The sequence below is a fragment of the Tachysurus vachellii genome, chromosome 3 (assembly GCF_030014155.1).
Source record: "Tachysurus vachellii isolate PV-2020 chromosome 3, HZAU_Pvac_v1, whole genome shotgun sequence".
NCBI lineage: Eukaryota > Metazoa > Chordata > Actinopteri > Siluriformes > Bagridae > Tachysurus > Tachysurus vachellii.
In genome coordinates this window covers 1,702,055-1,720,917 of record NC_083462.1, presented here as the reverse complement: position 1 = coordinate 1,720,917, position 18,863 = coordinate 1,702,055, and the positions used below count along the sequence as shown (strand labels likewise).

Sequence of the window (18,863 nt, the reverse complement as noted above, 5' to 3'; positions counted from 1 at the left end):
TGAAGCTCACACATTTTCTCATGACAAATAAAGGATGTTCTGGGTTCATTATTTAAAATAAAATGGATTAGAGTTTAAAGTCCAGTTCACCAACATCCTCAGCGCTCATGACCAGTTCATAAACAACAGCAGTCTGTGAACAGGAACACAGCAGTTCTTCAGATGGTCCTTATCCTCCAAATCAGCTTCTGAACACTGAGCTGATTAGTTCCTTGAATCTACTGTATTATTTAGATAAAAGTGCTCGTGTACAAATCTGTTATAATCCCATAGACTGTAATGAGAGGTAATAACATGTTTCATATAGAGTATGAAGTGTATATGAAGACATAATGTACGTTAGCATTACTGTCACTTACTATACAATATTATCCAAATGTCTATCTGACTTTTATGTTTGTTGTAATTTGGAGTTATTTATTTTATGTATAAAAGTTCATTTTTAAAAGTAATTTAATGTCTGTGTCGTATATATTTCTATCCCCAGCAGCAGCTTACATCAAAACACCACAAACATCAGTGTGGAGCTGAAGTCTGAGTTGTGTTGATAGGCATTTATCACACACACACACACCACCACCACACACACAACACCACACACACAAAACACACACATACACATACAGACACCCACACACAAACACACACACACACATACACCACACCACACACACAAAACACACACACACACCACACCACACACACACAAAACACACACACATACACCACACCACACACACACAAAACACACATACACAAAACACACACACACACACCACACACACAAAACACACACACAGATACATACAGACACCCACACACGCACACACACACACACACGCATGCATGCACACACACACACCACACACAAAACACACACACAACACCACACACACCCACACGCACACACCACACACACAAAACACACACACACATGCACACACCACACACACAAAACACACACACACGCACACACCACACACACAAAACACACACACACACAACACCACACACACAAATTAAGTTCAGGATCAGTGTTTGACATGGTCTCTGCTTCTGATTAGAGTCTGTGGACTTTTACACTGTGAATATATGGAAGTCTTGCCAAATTCCCTTTTTCTTTTTAATGACTGTTTCCCCTTTTTACAATAAAACCATTTAAAGCCATTTCAAAAACTATTATGACTCACAAAAAATAAGATAAAACGTGTTCATAACAGGGCATAAATGTAATAAACTCACAAACTCATAAACTCATAAACTCACAAAAAATAAGATAAAACGTGTTCATAACAGGGCATAAATGTAATAAAGTATAAATTGTTCATATTTTACAAGTGCATTAAAAAATAAGTGCATTAAATATAAAGAATCAGCTGCACACTTTAATGACTCTATTCATTTTCTGTGACTCTCATCATGGGATCATCATATAAAACACACAGCAGCAGGAAACTGATGAATTAACTATCTGAACAAGGACAAACATCTGAAGAACAGATGTGCAGTGGAATGAACACATACACACATGCACACACACGCACACACACACACTGTTTGTGTGTGTGTTCCTTCACAACTGGTTCTAATTGCAAAATTCTTTATTCATGGTTTTAATGTTCTCCTACCAAACACCACAGTACACTCCTTCTCTCTCTCTCTCTCTCTCTCTTTCTCTCTCTCTCTCTCTCTCTCTCACTCTCTCGGGGCTGATGGTGTCAGACAGCGCTGATGGATAAAAGCAGCAGAAACTGTAAATATCAGTGAAAAATAACATGCGGTACAATACAACATACATTTAATCAATCTTTCCTGTGAAAAATGTGAAAGGTTTAAAGATCTGTACAACAGTGACATCTAGTGGTCATTAAGGACCTGGTTCACAAACTACAAGGTGTATGATGAGAAGAGATTAAAGTTGACGTGTGTGTTTATATGTGTGTATGTGTGTATATGTGTGTGTTTATGTGTGTATATGTGTGTGTTTATATGTGTGTATGTGTGTGTGTGTGTATATGTCGTGTATATGTTGACATCGTCAATAGATCCATAGCATCTAGTCAGGTACCAACTACTTTCAAGAGAGCAAGGGTTATTCCCATCCTAAAGAAACCTGCTCTGGATCCATCAGACATCAGTAACTACAGACCGGTATCACTTCTCTCATTTCTTTCTAAAATTCTTGAACGCATTGTCTATAATCATCTGTCTGTCTATCTCTCACAGAACAACCTCCAAGATCCCAACAGTCTGGCTTTAAAGCAGCTCATTCCACAGAGACAGCCCTTTTGGATGTCTCTGAGAAACTACATGCTGCTAGATCAGCCAATCTCTCATCCGTCCTTATCCTCCTTGACCTTTCAGCAGCGTTTGATACGGTCAACCACAAGACTCTCTTATCCACCCTCAGGAGTCTTGGGATTTGCGGATCAGCTTGGGAATGGTTCGCTTCCTACCTGGAAGGATGCTCATATCAGGTAACATGGAGGGGAGTGACATCTGCTCCACACAGACACACTGGTGTCCCACAGGGCTCAGTACTTGGTCATCTTCTTTTCTCCCTGTATACTCACTCTCTTGGTGAAGTTATTTCCTCACATGGGTTTTCTTACCACTGCTATGCTGATGATACACAACTTATCTTCTCTTTCCCACTCTCAGATACCACAGCTTCTGACCGGATCTCAGCATGTCTGGCAGAAATTTCATCATGGATGACTGCTCATCAGTTAAAGCTCAATCCTAACAAAACTGAACTGCTGATCATCAGGTGATTCATCCCCAGGTCATGACCTTGCTATATCCTTGCACAACGATCTGCTCTCCCCTTCAGCCACAGCTTACAACCTTGGGGTAACCATGGACAATCAACTGTCTTTTTCCTCTCATGTTGCTAATGTGACTCGCTCATGTCGGTTTCTTCTCTACAACATTAGAAGGATTCGGCCATTTTTGTCCACACAGGCTGCTCAGGTACTTGTTCAGTCTCTTGTCATTTCTAGACTGGATTACTGTAACACACTGCTGGCAGGTCTACATATGAACGCAATCCGTCCTCTGCAAATGATCCAAAATACAGCTGCACGGCTTGTTTTCAACCTGCCAAAGTTCTCCACACCACCACACTGCTGCGATCCCTCCACTGGCTTCTGGTAGCTGAACACATCAGATACAATACACTGATGCTGGCCTTCAAAGCCAAAAATGGACCATCTCCCTCTTACCTCAAAGCCCTCATCACTCCTCGTACTGCACCCCACACCCTCCGATCTACCAGCACTGCTCGACTGGTTCCACCATCTCTCAGGGTAAGAGGTAAGTTTACTACAAGACTCTTCTCTGTTCTGGCACCAAGGTGGTGGAATGAACTTCCCCTAGAGGTCCGGACAGCTGAGTCACTGGGTATTTTCAAGCGGCGGTTGAAGACCTACTTATTCAGGAAACACTTCAACTAGCACTTCTTTCCTTATCTTTTGCATTTATTAAAATAAATAAATAAACCTTTTGACACTTTTTCATTGTAACTCTGAACAAATGTTTTAAACTCATGGTATCTTAAGTATGTAACTTAGTGATCCAGCATTAATGTATTCAATGTTAGAGATTTAAGCACTTATGTACGTCGCTCTGGATAAGGGCGTCTGTCACATGATGTAAATGTAAATGTAAATGTAAATGTGTTTATATGTATGTGTATATGTGTGTGTGTAACAAGACAAGACAAGTAAACAAGATTACAGGTTTAAATTCTTTATCCTCTCACTTCCTCCAGTTGCTTCTGGAAGTTTTCTGAGCTCAGAGAAACACACACACACACACACACACACACACACACACACACACACACTGGCCTGAGTTTGAAGAGAGAAAAATGTAGCTTCCATTTAAGTTGAATAAAGATACAATAAAGAACAATAAACACAAGTGACAAACAGATCAAATAATTATAAATGAAACAAACAAAAAATGAACATTACACTAAATGCTTCAGAAGTTCCCACTAAAAGAGAAGAAATTGTTGGTCTCTTTGTTCAAACAAGAAGTGTATTTAATTTTTATTTATTTTTTTAATAATAGTATTCTCTCTCAAAAATACATGTCAGAATTGTTGACACCCATAAAGAATATATTAACAAATGAATAAAAATGTCAGTTTCCTTCAGGTAATAAATCTTCAGGTGCACTCGTGTGAAATCCTGCCTCTAAACTATAACATGGACAAAAGACAAAGAACTTTCAACTAAACAGATTTAAAGATAAACATAAAAAAGATGTTTACAAGGAAACATTACAGCCTGCATTACAGTCAGAGCTGCTGTTAGAGAGAATTAATCATCACCTGAACACCAAAATATTAAATATCATTTATTAATGTATAAATATGTGTCTTATATTGTTTCACTTTCTGTAACTTTTCTGTGTCTTTTGGCTAGATGAACATTCTGTCAGCTGCTACCGCTCTAACACCTTTAGGCCATGTTGTGGTACATGGTGACCCCCCCCCCCCCCCAACACACACACACACACACACACACACACACACAAACCACAAACACCACCCTCTGATAGGAGGACGAGTGTGACGGAGGAGAGCAGGGTTTGATTCTGTGAGCTCATGATGAGCAAAGACGGACTGAGGGATCAGGAGGCACCTATAAAAGAGACAGACGGAGGATATGGGATTATTATACCACACACACTCACACACACTTATAAATACATACACACATTGCTGTTTTCCCGTTACTTCCACACACAGTAAGTAACAGGAGCATCGCAACAGGTAAGACAACCATTTACACCTGAAATACTAAAATACACAACTATTAACCATTAGCATTTGGTTTTAAAGGGGAAAATACACAATACATGTGTATGTGTGTGTGTGTTGTACCGTGTGTGTCGTACATGTTGTGTGTGTGTTGTACCGTGTGGGTGTCATACCGCATGTGTCGTACATGTTGTGTGTGTGTTGTACCGTGTGTGTCGTACATGTTGTGTGTGTGTTGGACTGTGTGTGTCGTACATTTTGTGTGTGTGTTGTACCGTGTGTTGTACATGTTGTGTGTGTGTTGTACCGTGTGTGTCGTACATTTTATGTACACTGAAATTATAATGAATCCTTTTGAGAGGTTTTTCTCAGTATGAAATGAACATTTCAGTGTTTGGGGCGATGACATTTCAGACCCTCCTCTGGTTCATCTGATGTTCATGAGGTGAAGGTGACCATGATTACCAGATTTCTGCACTTAGTCCTTAACCTATAAGAGGCTAATCATGGGACTCGGTTGTGTGTGTGTGTGTGTGTGTGTGTGTGTGTGTGTGTGTGTGTGTGTGTGTGATGTGGTGAAGGAGTCTCCAGTGTCAGCTCTGTGGAACAGTCAGAGGTGAAGATCTTCAGGACAGAGGAGACAACAGACGATGTTTCACAGAATTTACACAACATTACACACGTCATACTTTTTATCGATTTATAGTCAGGTCATATTTAAAAATTCTGATTTAACATAAAAAGCTGTTGAAGGAGAAGAACAAAGACGTGGTGAGGTGCTGTTCATCCTCAGGGTAGTGACTCACTCAGGGCTTTACTGGAACATGGAAAAGTGCTTCAGAGATAAAACACTGGGATGTGAGACTTCTAATCTACATACTGTCTTGTGTAATCTTCAGTAATCCAGTAAATGACATCTGCTGCCTCCTTTAATACACACACACGCACACACACACACACAAACACACACACACACACACACACACACCAAATCTTAATTCTTAGATTAGCGTGTAATCCAATTAGCATTTAACTGAACACTGAAGGTCAGGGAGCAGCTGAGATAAACAAAAAAACTCTCTCTCTCTCTCTCTCTCTCTCTCTCTCTCTCTCTCTCTCTCTCTCTCCCCTGTCAGAATGAACACAGCACCCCCTGCAGGAAGTGCTTTATCAGCTCCAGCGAGTGGAGTCGGCCCAACAACGCCAAAAAAGGGCCCACCCAAATTTAAACAGAGACAAACACGCACATTTAAGAGTAAGGCACCTAAACCTGGCCAGAAAGGGTGAGTTACACACACACACACACACACACACACACACACACACACACACACACACACACACACACCTATAGTTTGTTATTAGTAGTTTCTCACTGTCTTCTAATTTTTGTGTAGTTTTGGTGATGACATTCCAGGAATGGAGGGCCTTGGCACAGGTGAGTATCATCAGTATGTCCCACACACATACACACACACCCACACACCACACATACGCACACACACCACACACCCACACACACCACACACACACCACACATACACACACACACCACACACACATACACACACCACACACACATACACACAAACACCATACACACATCCACACACACCACACACACACACCACACACACACACATTCATTTGGCCAATTCATTTATTTCCCCCTTTAAATGTACCCTCCCCTTTTCTCTTTCTCTCCCTTTTCTCCAGCCATCTTTTTAAAATTCATCTCTTTTGTTTCCCATTTTTAAATCTCGCTCAGATTTCACAGTTGTGTGTCCCTGGGAGGCCTTCGGTGACATGGAGCTCAGCGATCTTGCCAAATATGGCATTATTTAAATCCTGCCTCTTACCTTCTGCCTTTGACTCCACTCCTTCTGAAGAGACAAATTCATCTCATAAAAGAGTCTATTGTTGATGTATACATATGAATATATCAGAATTTTTATTTGATATTATTATTATTATTATTATTGTTATTATTATTATTATTATTATTATTCCCCACTCTGCCCCTCTGCCACACCCACCTGCCCCTTCAGCATCACCATAATAATGAATGTTAATAGCAGTAGTTCTGTCATCCTGCATGTGGATGTGATATAAATACTGTAGTGAGAATATTCTTTTATCTCCACTGATCCTGTACTGATCAGAATAAATGTGATTATATGGAATTATATGGAATTATCTGGGGTAGAATTCATTAAAGTTTATGTTTTTTAAAGAAATTGTCTTTATTATTATTATTATTATTATTATTATTATTATTATTATTATTATTATTATAGACACAAATACAGAAATAATAAAAAATGGGGGGGTGGTTCTCTCTCCATTACCAGCACAACACAGGTTAAACAGCTCACAGTGCGTCACAACATGACCAAATCCACATGTTTAAGACGGTTTAACACCACTGACAAAAAGATGGATAAACAGGTAAACAAAATATTAATATATCTAAAAAGGTAATAACAGTAAAGGAGACTGTGAGTGCTGGGAGGTGAATACACATGTCAGTGTTTTACCCACATATTACAGGTTGGTAAATACATCTCTGTCTCTCTACATATTATAGATCAAAATTACACCATTCTAATCTAATCGCCATAACGACCTAAACCACCAGTTTGGATTTGTACGTGTAGCTCTGATCACGTATTGAATCGACTAACATTTTTTCTGTTCAGAGAAGTTTATTTAATGTAATTTAAATTAAATTAAATTTATTTAATTTTTGTATTTTATTTAATGTAATTTATTTAATTTAATATCATATGACATTTTCTCTTGAAAATTAAGCTAAACGATCATTTATTAGCTTGGGATAATGTTACTGTTCCAGTAAAGTGTCTCGTCCTGTTCCAGGGGTCGCCACAGCTGATCACATGGTCCTCATGTTGGTCTTTAGTCACGCTCTCCCGCCACACATCATATTTCTCACACAGGAAAACTGACTATTTATCATATATTTAATATGCCGCAGCGCCCAAAATGTATCAGTCCGCACCGCTGTCTCTATGGAACCGGGCAGGAACCAAGCGCGTCTCCCCTGGAGCTCTTAGTCGAGCTGACACTTATCAGCCAATCAAAAAAAGAGGCTACACAACAGCCAATCAGAAAATAGCACTATTGTAAGATTTATCGCAACAACCAATGAAAAAAAGCAGATCCTGGAATTGTTCAGCATCGTCCTCGTTCACCCACAGAGAAAAGCACTGGAGCTGCGAGCATCACTTTGAGCACAGAGTAAGTCATGATATCCTGTTGTAATGTTACAACTAATTCACAACTTGTTTGACACAAACAATGACATTGTGACTGCTGTTAGAGACGTTTCCCAGATCATCAGCAGGAGTTTTTCATGAGTGTCTGTAACTTAGCCAACAGTTTTACAGCCTGTTCACTGACAACCTGCTCAGAACATGTAGTCTAGGGCCAGTCGTTCTCAAACTGGGGGCCCTGAGATGGTGCCAGGGGGCCCCGGTTCACTGACAACACCTGCTCAGAACAAGTAGTCTAGGGCCAGTCGTTCTCAAACTGGGGGCCCTGAGATGGTGCCAGGGGGCCCCGGTTCACTGACAACACCTGCTCAGAACAAGTAGTCTAGGGCCAGTGGTTCTCAAACTGGGGGCCCTGAGATGGTGCCAGGGGGCCCCCGGTTCACATCCCATCCTGAAGAAACCTGCTCTGGATCCATCAGACATCAGTAACTACAGACCGGTATCACTTCTCTCGTTTCTTTCAAAAATTCTTGAACGCATTGTCTTTAATCAACTGTCTGTCTATCTCTCACAGAACAACCTCCAAGACCCCAACAGTCTGACTTTAAAGCAGCTCATTCCACAGAGACAGCCCTTTTAGATGTCTCTGAGAAACTACATGCTGCTAGATCAGCCAATCTCTCAACCGTCCTTATCCTCCTTGACCTTTCAGCAGCGTTTGATACGGTCAACCACAAGATTCTCTTGTCCACCCTCAGGAGTCTTGGGATTTGCGGATCAGCTTGGGAATGGTTCGCTTCCTACCTGGAAGGTCGCTCATATCAGGTACCATGGAGGGGAGTGACATCTGCTCACTCCCCTCCATGGCATCTAAAAGAGTCTGCCAAATGCTGTAAATGTAAATGTAAATCACCTGCTCAGAACAAGTAGTCTAGGGCCAGTGGTTCTCAAACTGGTGTGTGTGTGATTATGGATCTCTTTGAGCGCAAGAGGAAATTGTGGCCACTCACATACTCTGAGGAAAGAGGAAAACGACAAGCTGAAATAGTATAAAATACTAGAAATAAATGGAGATTAATCTTTTTTTAAAGAAATGAATGGCCTCCATTGACTCATTGGGAAAACTAAACACATCCGACTTTCGTTTCTTTAGTAACTTTCGGTTTCCACTGAATGCACGCACTCACCCACAACGCTTGGTATTGGGTAATACTAGAGAGAGAGAGAGAGAGAGAGAGAGAGAAAGAGAGAGAGAGAGAGAGAGAGAGAGAGAGAGAGAGTTAGTTTCTACATAACAGGAAGGATCACAGACTGCAGCTACAGAAAAGAACCAGCACAGAAAGAGACACACACACGGAGACACATACACGGAGACACACACACAGACACACACACAGAGACACACACAGACACACACGCTTTCTGTCAACAGAGAAAGGAAAGTTAATACCCATCAGTTTGGTAAGTATAAGAGTAATCCACGACTTAATCCAGTTTATAGAGAAAATGTCTCTTAGAGAAAATGTCTCTCTCTGTCTCTCTCTCTCTCCCCTTCTCTGTCTCTCTCTCTCTCTCCCCCTTCTCTCTGTCTCTCTCTCTCCCATTCTCTCCGTCTCTCTCTCTGTCTCTCTTTGTCTCTCTCACCCTTCTCTCTCTCCCCCCTTCTCTGTCTCTCTGTCTTTGTCTCTCTCTCTCTCTCTCTCTCTCACACTCATTCTCTGTCTCTCTTTCTCTCTCTCTCTCTCTCTCTCTCTCTCACATTCTGTCTCTCTCTCTCTCTCTCTCTCTCTCTCTCTCTCTCTCTCTCTCTCTCTCTCCCTCTCTCTCTCACATTCTCTGTCTCTCTCTCTGTCTCTCTCTCCCCCCCCTTCTCTGTCTCTCTCTCACTCTCCCATTCTCTCTCTCTCTTTGTCCCCCCCCCCTCCCCGCGTGGTCGTCTGTTTAATTGTGTCTTGGTTATTAAGATATAACAAACAAAAAATATATCAAACGCAATGTGCTGTTTTCAGACCCTATTCTTACGAATAATGAGGTTAAAATCTAAAACGTGCAACGAACCGGGTGTTAAAAACACGCCAGTGTTCCCAAAGCATCGAGTCTCACGCGTCAGGAGAAACAACCCCGTTATGGCGCGCGGTGGTTTTAGATCTCTCTGTAAAACAACGAGCTACTGACGCAGTTTGGGACGCGGCTCATCATCGGGAAGCACGATAAAGATGAACAGAGACCTTAAAAACCGTAGACATGCACCACGGTTACAACATATGGATTACATTTTAATGGGAAAGTCTCCAGTTCGTGCTCAAAATGAGCTCAAAAAATCTCCAGATGACGTCACTGACTGAAGAAAATATCCTTCGTATAGATCACTTGCATAGGAGAACGTGTTACACGAAGAAAAGAACAGAACAACTCACTTTTATTAAAATAGATAAACATAGAATTTATTAGAATTAGAATTAAAATTCATTAGAATTTTATTTACAAGATGAAGCAGTATTAGTGTGGGGTCACTTATCAATTATCAATTGTTACAGATCAATTATCAATCAAATAATAGAAGAACAATAATCAGTGATCAGGGCTGTCTCCCTTTTCTAAAAAACTAAACAGTATTTAATTTTACAGTAGAAATCCAAGATAAAAAAAAAAATGAGTGGAGATAAAGTTCAATTGGAATAATAAAGATTCGGTAGTGTTAACATTACTGCACCTGAAAATGTTACATCAATGTTGTAGGAAGGTTTATTAACGTTAGACACGAAGTCTCTCAGATCCACAAAATATGACAGACTGAGTGTGTTCATAATTAAATATTTATAGAAATGACGAATCTAGAATTGTTAGCTGAGGAGTAAATAACAGATAATGAAACAGAACTCTTTTGTAAGAACAGATGAGAAAACAGACATTTCCTGTTACTCAAGAAAGTACGTAAGCCACACTGTGGCAATGTCTGTGCATGCTGTGCATATGTACAGTAGGCATGCTACAACTTGCATGTTCACTCTGATTCATACAACATTTTCTCTAGAAAGACTTGAAGTGTAAGTGAAGGTTCATGGACAGAGGTTCATGTGTTCATTTCTTTTTTGATTAATTGCAGCTTTGGAACAGAAACACCATAAAGAGTGGCAGAAAATACAAATATGATGTTATATGTGTCTTTAAGTCAGGACAATGAGTGTAGTGTATCTTTAAAGCCTTTTTTAAATAATAGAATTCAGTCTAAGGGCAAAACGTACTTTGGTTACTGTACGTTTTGAGGCTGCACTACATTCACTTTCTCAGGTGAACTTACATAAAAGGTACAAAATGCTGTTTAGAAAAGAGATCTACAGATCTACAATAAAAAGCATGCTGCAGAAGTATTATGCATTAATGTCAGTGTTGTTTAACTGTTTTTTTAATGCCATAATGCCTGCTAAGATAAAAGAGCTAGCTTAAAATAGCTACTATAAAAATGCTCTTTCTGACAGGAAACACGTATTTGTAGAAACCCTTATTTTGTAGTGTATTTTGGGGCTTATCTCAGTTAATTTATGGCCTCAGCTGCAACTGTACATGTGAAATAAATGAGAAAACAACATGGGGTAGATTCAGACACCAAAAGGTGATGTTTATAAGATTTAAATCATAACCAAATTGGACAATAAAGTCGAAATTCAAATCATGATTCAATAAAACAAAAAATCTAAATAGGGGGGCACGGTGGCTTAGTGGTTAGCACGTTCGCCTCACACCTCCAGGGTTGGGGGTTCGATTCCCGCCTCCGCCTTGTGTGTGTGGAGTTTGCATGTTCTCCCCGTGCCTCGGGGGTTTCCTCCGGGTACTCCGGTTTCCTCCCCCGGTCCAAAGACATGCATGGTAGGTTGATTGGCATCTCTGGAAAATTGTCCGTAGTGTGTGATTGTGTGAGTGAATGAGTGTGTGTGTGTGTGCTCTGTGATGGGTTGGCACTCCGTCCAGGGTGTATCCTGCCTTGATGCCCGATGACGCCTGAGATAGGCACAGGCTCCCGGTGACCCGAGGTAGTTCAGATAAGCGGTAGAAGATGAGTGAGTGAGAGTGAGTGAGAATAAAACAAAATACACTAAAATGAACATTAATCTAAGAAATAACGGGTAGGTTAAATTAAAAGTGCAGAGAAATCGACTCACCCATGTTAAACCTAATCAGTTGTGTACCAGACGCAAGTAGTGGAAAAATCCGGAAGGATGGGAACCAAGGACGCTCTTTATATTTTATCTCATATGCTTGTGGTTTAATTATAATTGTGACATTGTTCTAGAAGAATGAGAGATAATAGTGTCTGGTAAACTCCTAACTGTCCGGGAGGAAAATGTGGTGAAAACATTCTGAAACGACTAAAAGCACAGTTGAGGGCAGAGTGCTTGATAAGGAGAATGGATAAACGGTGTATGATTTTGTGCCTCATCTTGTGGTGTGGGACCTGCTGCTCGTCTATAAACCCTGCTGTTTGTTACACGGCACCATCCAGTCTGATGAACTCTGTCTTTGCTTTAGTTTCTCTTTCATACTAGATTGGGCCAACCGGGTGAATGTGGTGATTGGGCTCAGAGTCTAGTTTTTTTATACCACACCTTAAAGGTTCATCTTCATGACGAACGCTTAACACTTCCAGAGTTTTTAGTGTATAGTGTTGAGGCAGGATTTTAGGTTTTTAGAAACTCTGAATCTATGAGTTTTCAGTTCCTGGTTTTCTGGATCTGCTTCCTGCCCCCACAGTGAATCATATTCCACTAAAATAGGCATCACAGATGTCACATTGAATGACCAGCCTAGCAATTATAATTAATTACTAAGGATTATAGATTGATATAATGGATTATAGATTGATCCTATTTAATGTATTGCATTGTTCAGACATTAAATCACTAGGTACTTAAACACGTTCACCTGTTTGACTCTCCCACATATGCAGATCAAAGCAAACACTTTGGTAAAGTACACTCCAGAAATTGAACCATAGAGTTCTTCATCATTATAGTTCAGGAACCTGAGAATGTTCAGATCTAATATAGCATGAGATCAGACAGGGTACAGGAAGTTTACTCTGTCAGTCTGAGACAAGTCGACAGTCTTCTTCATGTAAAAGAAACTCAATACAGATTCAAACATAGTTTTGAATACTCAGTTTTTCCTTTGAATGAATGATAATTATTAATATTTTAATATCCCACACTGTGTCCCTTTAGTTGTCTAAGTGTATCAAGGCAGCTGTAGTCAACATGGCATTAGGAGGATGTGGGCAGATCTGCAAATGGATCATCATCCTGTTCAACATCCTCTTCATCGTAAGAAGCTCATTAATATTCATACTAACAACAATGAATCAGGTTTCAGTGTTCAACAGTGTAACAGTCTCTCTCTCTCTCTCTCTCTCTCTCTCTCTCTCTCAGTTGGTGGGTTTAGGGTTAGTATTAGGTGGATTATATCTTCGCCTCAGTGCTAACATACCCGAGGAATTAAAAACCAACCATTTCATCTTCAGTACGTATCTATCTTCAATTTCTGCTTTTTATTATGTACATATTCATGGTTTTTTTTTTCTACTCAATGCTAAATGTTTATAAAAAATTAAATGAAATTGAAATAGAAAGGCACATTAATGGAAACTTTAAAGAAGTGTTTATCAGTCTATCCATTCATCCATCCATTTATTTATTGAACCCTTTGTTTTTGTCCTCTCTCTCTCTCTCTCTCTCTCTCTCTCTCTCTCTCTCTCTCTCTCTCTCTCTCTCTCTCTCTCAGTGGTCGGATTCTCCATAGCGATTGGTGCTGTGATTCTTATAACTTCTGTGATTGGAGATTATGGCTCCTGTAGTGAGAATAAATCTTCACTCGTTGTGGTGAGACACACACACACAGACACACACAGACACACACAGACACACAGACACACACAGACACACACAGACACACACACACACACACACAGATTGGAAATAAACAGTAAGTTTAGATTTTATCACACAGATGAATTGTGTAGATTTTAAATAAGAAAAGCTGAGAGTGGAAATCTGAGTGGAAAAAATTATTATACTGCTCCGTTTATAGTAGACAAAATCTTACATGAGTCTTGTAGAAGTCAGCAGTACTGACTTTCCCTAACATGTGTGTTTGACTGAATCCATCTAAAAAGGACATAAATATAGATAACATTATCTTAACTGTGAATTCCAGTTCAGATTAAGTCTCCTGCTGAACACTTTTATTCTGTGTTGTTTTGGTGATATCATGATGTCACTCTTCTTCAGAATAGTCACCATTACAGTGTGTGATCCTCACATTATTTTCTCTGCAGTACTGCTCTCTGCTGTTCACACTCGCAGCAGCGGCCGCCATCGGAGGGGGCGTGGCCTTTGTTAACAACAAAGAGGTAAGTGTACATCACTGTTATATCATTACAACTGCTTCGGTTTAGCTGGAGTTTAAAAGTCTTTTCTTTTTCTTTTAGTTCTCAAACCATGTTGCAGAGTTTTACGCCACCATCTATACGCAGTACATGATTACAGGAGATGTGATCCGAGCTTTTATGCTCAAACTGTTCCACAAAGCTGTACGTGCCCCAAACACACACACACACACATATACTGTATACATACACACACAGATACACACACACAAATATACATACACACACACACACACACACACACACGCACACAAATACACACACACAAATACACACACACACACACACACACACACACACACACACACACACACACACACACATATACACACCTGACTTGGTTGTCTGCGTGTGTCCACAGTTTGACTGCTGTGGCCTAGGAGGAACTATACAGACACTGATGGGTGCTACCAACATCTGCCCACAGCAGAGCTCCTTTCTGGGAGTGGCTGTCTCCACCTCTTCTGTAAGCCCCACCCACTGAATTTTTGTGCTCTCTTAACTAGTCAAGTTTCTGTTTTGTTTCATTCCTGGTTTCCAAATTCACACACTAAATAATACATTTCATATATACACACATAAATTAGGCTGTGTTTCTGAGGTAGACTTTAGCTAAATGAGATTGTGTTTCTGAGGTAGTCTTTAGCTAAATGTGGCTGTGTTGCTGAGGTAGACTTTAGCTAAATGAGGCTGTGTTTCTGAGGTAGTCTTTAGCTAAACAAGGCTGTGTTTTTGAGGTAGTCTTTAGCTAAAGGAGTCTGTGTTTTTGAGGGACTCTTTAGCTAAATGAGGCTTTGTTTCTGAGGTAGTCTTTAGCTAAAGGAGTCTGTGTTTTTGAGGTACTCTTTAGCTAAATGAGGCTTTGTTTCTGAGGTAGTCTTTAGCAAAATGTGGCTGTGTTTTTGAGGTAGTCTTTAGCTAAATGAGGCTGTGTTTTTGAGGTACTCTTTAGCTAAATGAGGATGTGTTACTGAGGTAGACTTTAGCTATATGAGGCTGTGTTCATGAGGTAGTCTTTAGCTAAATGAGGCTGTGTTTCTGAGGTAGTCTTTAGCTAAACAAGGCTGTGTTTCTGATATAGTCTTTAGCTAAATGTGGCTGTGTTACTGAGGTAGTCTTTAGCAAAATGTGGCTGTTTTGTTGAGGTAGTCTTTAGCTAAATGAGGCTGTGTTTTTCAGCTAAATGAGGATGTGTTACTGAGGTAGTCTTTAGCTATATGAGGCTGTGTTTGTGAGATACTCTTTAGCTAAATAAGGCTTTGTTTTTGAGGTAGTCTTTAGCAAAATGTGGCTGTGTTTCTGATGTAGACTTTAGCTAAATTAGGCTGTGTTTCTGAGGTACTCTTTAGCTAAATGATTCTGTGTTACTGAGGTAGTCTTTAGCTAAACAAGGCTGTGTTTCTGAGGTAGTCTTTAGCTAAACAAGGCTGTGTTTCTGAGGTAGTCTTTAGCTAAACAAGGCTGTGTTTCTGAGGTAGTCTTTAGCAAAATGTGGCTGTGTTTCTGAGGTAGTCTTTAGCAAAATGTGGCTGTGTTTCTGAAGTAGTCTTTAGCTAAACAAGGCTGTGTTTCTGAGGTAGTCTTTAGCTAAACAAGGCTGTGTTTCTGATGTAGTTTTTAGCTAAACAAGGCTGTGTTTCTGAGGTAGTCTTTAGCTAACCCAGTATCTGATGCTGAATTATTCTTTAGCTAGTCAAGGCTCCATTTTTGTGGTTCTATTAGGGTAATCAGAGAGTAGGCCTGATTTAATAATAACCTTCTATTAACACATTTGTCTGCAGAGTTGCCTGCCTCTGATTATGACCCAGCTGGAGGCATCTTCAGTGCTGACATTTTTTATGGTAATCACTGGTATTCTGGTGAGTATCAACCTGTAAAAAGAAGAAATCAGATCTAAAATTGCTTTATTTTGTTGTGAGATTGGAATGACATGTAGAACATGATTGAAATAAACAGCCTAGTTTAGAGTTTGAGTTAGAACCTGAAATTTAAGGTCTAAAGCAAAATCAGAATTAGGGTTTAGTAAGAATCATCTTCAGGGTTTAATCAGTGATGGGTGGTTTAGCCAGAGTAGTAAAGTTTATATTTTGCTTTAGACACATAATTTCAAGTCATGGTCAGGTTTAGTGATTATCATAGTCATAGTTAGGGTTTAGTCTCTTTCGTAATAATATTTAAGGTTTAATAATTAGTGTTTGGATGGCAGTCAAAGACAGATTTAGTATCTATTCAGTAAATCTGTGGATTATTTATGGATTAGGAGTGGAGTCAGGATTAGGGTTTAGTCAGACTAAGAAGTTTGGTTTTTAAATTAGAGGCTGGTTTAAGGATTCTAAACTTCAGATTGTAAACTCATGCTGTCTCTTTTGTCTTCTTGTCTCTCTCTCTCTCTCTCTCTCTCTCTCTCTCTCTCTCTCTCTCTCTCTCTCTCTCTCTCTGTCCTTTGTCTGCAAATCTTTCTGTATCTCCTTGTCTGTTTGTTTGTATCTCCAGATCATGGCTGTTGTATGCGCTGGTTTTATGTACCAGCAGCTGTCTCGCCCTGTCCTCACTTCTCCTCCGTACATCCCTCTTTCCCAAACTCCTTGTTCTCCTTCCTCCTTTACCGTCTGCTCCACTATCCCTCATTCCTTTCCTCCAGCTTATAGCACTTCAGCTGGACAAGTCTGACCCAACAGACTCCAGCATACTTCATCCCTCTCTTTTTTTGTTTTAGAATAATGATGGTTGTTTGGGTGATTAGTAGATTTCCAGTGGAGGTCCCAGGGTTCTACATGAAACTTTAAGCTTTTTCAACTTTTTTCCTTTCTGGTTTTCACCTCTCTCCCCCCCCCCCCCCTCTCTCTATCTCTCTCTCTATCTCTCTCTCCTTCTCTTTGGTAGTTTCTGGTGTTAGTCTGCAGTGTTATGCTGGTCTGCAGCATAAAGAACAGTGTGCGCTACTCATCACCCTTCTACAATTGACCTACAAAAGCTCAACGACGCAACACATCATCCTTCTGTCTGCCATCTAATATTTTCATTTCCTTCAACTAAAGTTTCCTATCCTTCACCCATAAACCCAATCTTTTCTTACACAACCATTTCATGTCAAGGTATTCTCCTGCTTACATCCACACTTCTCCTTCTCCTTCTACCCACCCAATATATTCCAGCTTTCTCCTCATCCTTTGTCCTCCACCCAATCAGAACTTTCTCTTGTTCTCCATCACTTCTCTTCATTCTTCTGGCACTCTTATTTCACCCCCTTTATTCACTTCCTCTCTTTGCTTCCATCAATTCCTCCATTTTTTTTAGAAGATTTGTTTACTCAAGTGGAACAGACGTCAAGCAGAACCACTGAGGTCTTCTGTGTCAAACACACACACACACACACACACACACACACACACACACACACACACACACACACACACACACACACAGACACACCCTCACTGTGGTTTGCATTGAATTATTGACTGATGATACAGAGTTAAATGATAAACCTGGAACTTTATTACTTATTCACACTTAATCTTTTCACTAAAAGCACTTTTCTCTTGAGGACCAGACAGCATTCCACTCAAAGCCAAAATCTGTCTTGAATTCCTATAATTATGTTGACATTTATTCTTTATAAAATCTAAGATCATTGTGGTTTTATTTAATACACATTAAATAAAAGTTTATATATACATTCCCAGTAACACACATACATTCTGCATAGCATTTCCATTTCATAAGTTTCTTTGCGTTTAGTCTCCACATTTCTTAATGCTCGACAATATTATTATGTAGACATTTTATGTGCGTGAAATTAATGGTAAATTTTATTTCTTAAAATGTATGTGTTTTCCTTCATTAATAAACATTGGTGTGAACTTTTCAAGATGTTTTTCTGAGTTTAGTTTCTAAATAGTGTGAGTAAGGTTCTTCAAAGGAAACGGATGTGAACTCAAACACTGTTGTAAGAACATCAGTTCAGGTTCTAGTGTTTGTGATGGAGCTTTAAAATGGCTGATGTTCCCACACTTGTCTGAGGTGTGTTTTCACTCTCACTCACCCTCCGGCTGTGCTCCAACGCCACCTCCAATGTTTGTGTGTTAGGCTCTCCAACCCCATGGACATCTGCCAGCTGTTAAAGTTCCCCTCAGGCTGAACGCTGTTCAGCTAGCTTACTTAACAATGCTGGAGTGTGTGAACACAAGCAGAACATCAAACAATGTAGTCACTGTGTAGAGAATGTGGGAAATTATCACAGGAGTCTCAATGGCATGAAATAAAGTGTTTTACAGGAAGTGGTCAGAATTTGGTCTAATGATCAGTTCAAATCCTGACATTAATGTTGGGGTTCAGTTCAGGGTTTGGTCTGTAGGGTTTGGTTTGGCGTGTAACTGTTAGGGTTCTAGTTTCAGAGTTCTTGCACCTCCACACCGAT

At 40.0% G+C, this 18,863-nt stretch overlaps 2 protein-coding genes across 3 annotated transcripts; both read left to right on the top strand.

Annotated features, from left to right (window-relative positions):
• Positions 1 to 4,693: 4,693 nt before the first annotated feature.
• On the top strand, positions 4,694 to 6,913 carry LOC132842555 (retinal cone rhodopsin-sensitive cGMP 3',5'-cyclic phosphodiesterase subunit gamma-like). The gene is made up of 4 exons (XM_060865289.1): positions 4,694 to 4,783; positions 5,908 to 6,054; positions 6,169 to 6,209; positions 6,540 to 6,913. The coding sequence occupies exons 2-4, from the start codon at positions 5,909 to 5,911 to the stop codon at positions 6,614 to 6,616; spliced, it is 264 nt and encodes an 87-aa protein (XP_060721272.1). The 5' UTR covers positions 4,694 to 4,783; position 5,908; the 3' UTR covers positions 6,617 to 6,913.
• A 2,364-nt stretch (positions 6,914 to 9,277) lies between these two features.
• LOC132842547 (CD81 antigen-like) lies at positions 9,278 to 18,314 on the top strand. Of its 2 annotated transcripts, none has more exons than XM_060865275.1 (9): positions 9,278 to 9,465; positions 13,224 to 13,322; positions 13,428 to 13,518; positions 13,780 to 13,877; positions 14,333 to 14,407; positions 14,486 to 14,587; positions 14,805 to 14,909; positions 16,225 to 16,302; positions 16,937 to 17,300. In XM_060865275.1, exons 2-9 carry the CDS (start codon positions 13,257 to 13,259, stop codon positions 17,111 to 17,113), a joined length of 792 nt encoding a protein of 263 aa, XP_060721258.1. In that variant the 5' UTR covers positions 9,278 to 9,465; positions 13,224 to 13,256; the 3' UTR covers positions 17,114 to 17,300. The 2 variants fall into 2 exon arrangements, with proteins under 2 accessions (XP_060721258.1, XP_060721259.1); XM_060865276.1 differs by lacking the exon at positions 16,937 to 17,300 and adding an exon at positions 17,327 to 18,314 and having other exon boundaries at positions 9,279 to 9,465.
• The last annotated feature ends 549 nt before the right edge of the window (positions 18,315 to 18,863 follow it).